This window comes from Ochotona curzoniae, unplaced genomic scaffold (assembly GCF_017591425.1).
Source record: "Ochotona curzoniae isolate NIBS_2020 unplaced genomic scaffold, NIBS_Ocur_1.0 scaffold_2476, whole genome shotgun sequence".
Classification (NCBI taxonomy): Eukaryota; Metazoa; Chordata; class Mammalia; order Lagomorpha; family Ochotonidae; genus Ochotona; species Ochotona curzoniae.
The window spans coordinates 8435001-8437500 of NW_024467095.1; the positions used below are offsets into that span (position 1 = coordinate 8435001).

At 46.0% G+C, this 2500-nt stretch overlaps 1 protein-coding gene across 6 annotated transcripts in view; it reads right to left on the minus strand.

The window, feature by feature from the left end:
* The window catches only part of FOXP2 (forkhead box P2), a 236817-nt gene that overhangs the window by 28836 nt on the left and 205481 nt on the right, over nucleotides 1-2500 (minus strand). For 4 of the 6 annotated variants that reach the window (XM_041001978.1, XM_041001977.1, XM_041001979.1 and 1 more), the window contains 3 exons: nucleotides 2283-2484; nucleotides 1054-1130; nucleotides 810-911 (listed from right to left, as the gene is read on the minus strand). In XM_041001978.1, the coding sequence (XP_040857912.1) occupies nucleotides 810-911; nucleotides 1054-1130; nucleotides 2283-2484 (381 nt within the window). Of the gene's footprint in view, nucleotides 1-809; nucleotides 912-1053; nucleotides 1131-1367; nucleotides 1371-2282; nucleotides 2485-2500 lie in introns of all 6 variants that reach the window. The other 2 variants (XM_041001982.1, XM_041001981.1) reach the window with 1 other exon arrangement.

The following is a 2500-nucleotide window of genomic DNA, read 5'->3' on the forward strand; positions in this document are numbered from 1 at the left end:
TCTTCGTATGCTGATGAGCGCTTTGCCGCTCCCGTTCTTCTCAGCTACAAACATTTTCCCCTTTTGTACCAAATGGCTTGTGGCTAATTGATGTTTCTGACTGCTTTTTGAAATGAAAATAAAACAGTTCACTTAGTCTGTGCTGAGTGCCCTTATCTTTCCAGACACTGTTCTTTTCCAAAAATAGATGCACAGAACTAACATTTTTTTTTTTTTTTAGCTCCTTGTAAGATCCAGACAATGAAGTTGTTTGGACAGGGATACAGATGAACCCTTTTGTCTAAGTAAATAAACTGCATTTATGTTCTGACAGGATAATATTCACTTTACTTTCTTTTAGTTCCAGCTGAGTAGCCATGGCCCTCACTCCCGTGGCAGCTTCAGTCTGCATGATGAGCTATGATGTGTGCAAAAGGCGCAGACCAGGACAAAACCTACAGCCTCCATTTGTTGCACAAGCCAAACAGACATTTTTCAAACTAATTAGCCAATAATATGCAAGAGAAAAAGTAATATCGTGCGACTAACAAAGGTGTTGATGATTGAGTGCTCACACTGTAATTAGTGTGTCAGGCCCTCGTTTCTCTGCCAAGCCTCAGCTATTAATTGCACCAAATTAGAAAACTATATCAGAGGCAGAATTATTCTTTCACTTGTCATTTTGAGAGAGGGAATTCATTCCATTCAAGAGGCAGGTTAAAAAGAGGGGACGCAGATACTAATCTGCTTATGTCATGTAAATAAATGTTCCCTGTGCTATCGGGGAGGAACTGCGCCAGGCATCTTCAAACTGCTGGCCAAGTACTTACCTTCCAAGTTGCTGCGTTACGCCTGAAGTACGCGAAGGTCCGTGTAAACCAGCTGTAAATTTCATTAAGTGTTAACTGCCTGTCAGATGACTCCATGATAGCCTGGAATGAGACAAGATACACAGTGACATAAAATAATGGTTTACTAACTACAGGAGATGACACTTTCGCATCCGAGCCTTCTTACTTTCAGCATTAAAGGATCTTAATTAAACCAGGCCAAGTTAATTTTCCTTCGACTCACCTGCCTGATGAGAGTTGCATAAGTAAATGGAGGTCTGACATCTGCATTTTTATAAAACTCGTAGTTTGGGGCAATCTCTATAAAAATTAAAAAAAAACAAGCGGGTGTTAATTCTGCTAATCATTCGCATTATGTATAATTGATTTTTCATCTTTTCCCCAGTATTGGCAAAGTGATTCAGTGAGAGAGCCTCTGACCAGCGAAAGCACAGAGCATGACAGTGGAATTGAATTATATGGAAAAGGCCATTTCTGACGCGGAGTGCAAATGAAGCATCCCCTAGTTGCTCCTGGTACTTGGGGGAGCAGGGCGACCAGCTGGCCTGAGGATTTTCTCCAACAGCCAGGTCCTCTTTTAAGCGGGTGCTTCCGGCATGTTCTTACATGGACTTCTGCCCCCTGCTCCATAACCTCAGCTTTTCTCATCTAACAGCCCTCCAAGAACAACAGGAGCATCTTCTGGGCATCCTTGGCCACCTAACAAAAGAAACACAAAACCCTCGCCAGTGCCCATGCTGAAAACAACTTCCCTTTTTGTAAAAAGGGGGCTCTGGGCTAATAATGGTTACAACGTGTGACTTCGACTATCCAGATGCCCGGGTTGGGGGGAGGGTGGGATGTCAGGGCAGGGGCGGGAGGAAGGGAGAAGAATAAGGGAGAGAGAGCGGGTCGATTTTTGTGGCATGCAAACTTGGCCTCTGACACCGCATCTTTAGACGAGTGGCCAGCGGGCCTTGAGCAGCCCAGTCCGATTGCACTGAGGTAGCACCCTGCCAACGACTGGCTTTCCAGACGAAGTCTGAAATCTCTTGCATGAAGCACGGGTGCTTCCTACAGGTCCTCTTCCCACACAGCACAGACTGGCAGTCCTTGGATCCCTGTCGCCTTGTTCCCTCCCAGAGATCAAAGGATCTCTCGCTGAATGGAGGTGATAATATGGGCTATCCTGACAACACATCCCTCAATGCCTCTAATGGGGGCCGGCGGTGGAGGGGAGGGGGTGCGGGGTGGGGATAGCAGTTCTTTTCCTGAACAACCCATTCAGAACAATTCATCACAATGTGCTTAGGGAATCGCCCCATCCACATTTACCAGGAATAAAACAATTATCACTCCATAAATCACGACTTGAGTTGCCATGTGCTCTGGAATGGCTCATGGCCAGTTGTTTTCAAGCTACAGTTTTCTTCCCCCTTAGTAAAAGAGCTCTACTGAGCGTTCATATCCTACCTGATGACATGGGAATGCTGTATTTGTCTGAATGTCGCCTTCGTATGGCTCCCACATTGGGCACACTGGCTGGGGTGATTACTGAGGGTCCCTGGGTAATCGGGGTGATTGGGGCCGTTGGTGTGGTAGGGGTTTGAGGTAAGCTCTGTGGGGATGTTTCCAATATGTTCTTCGACATGGTGACACTAGACACGAGATTTAGCTGCAAAGGCCCCCAG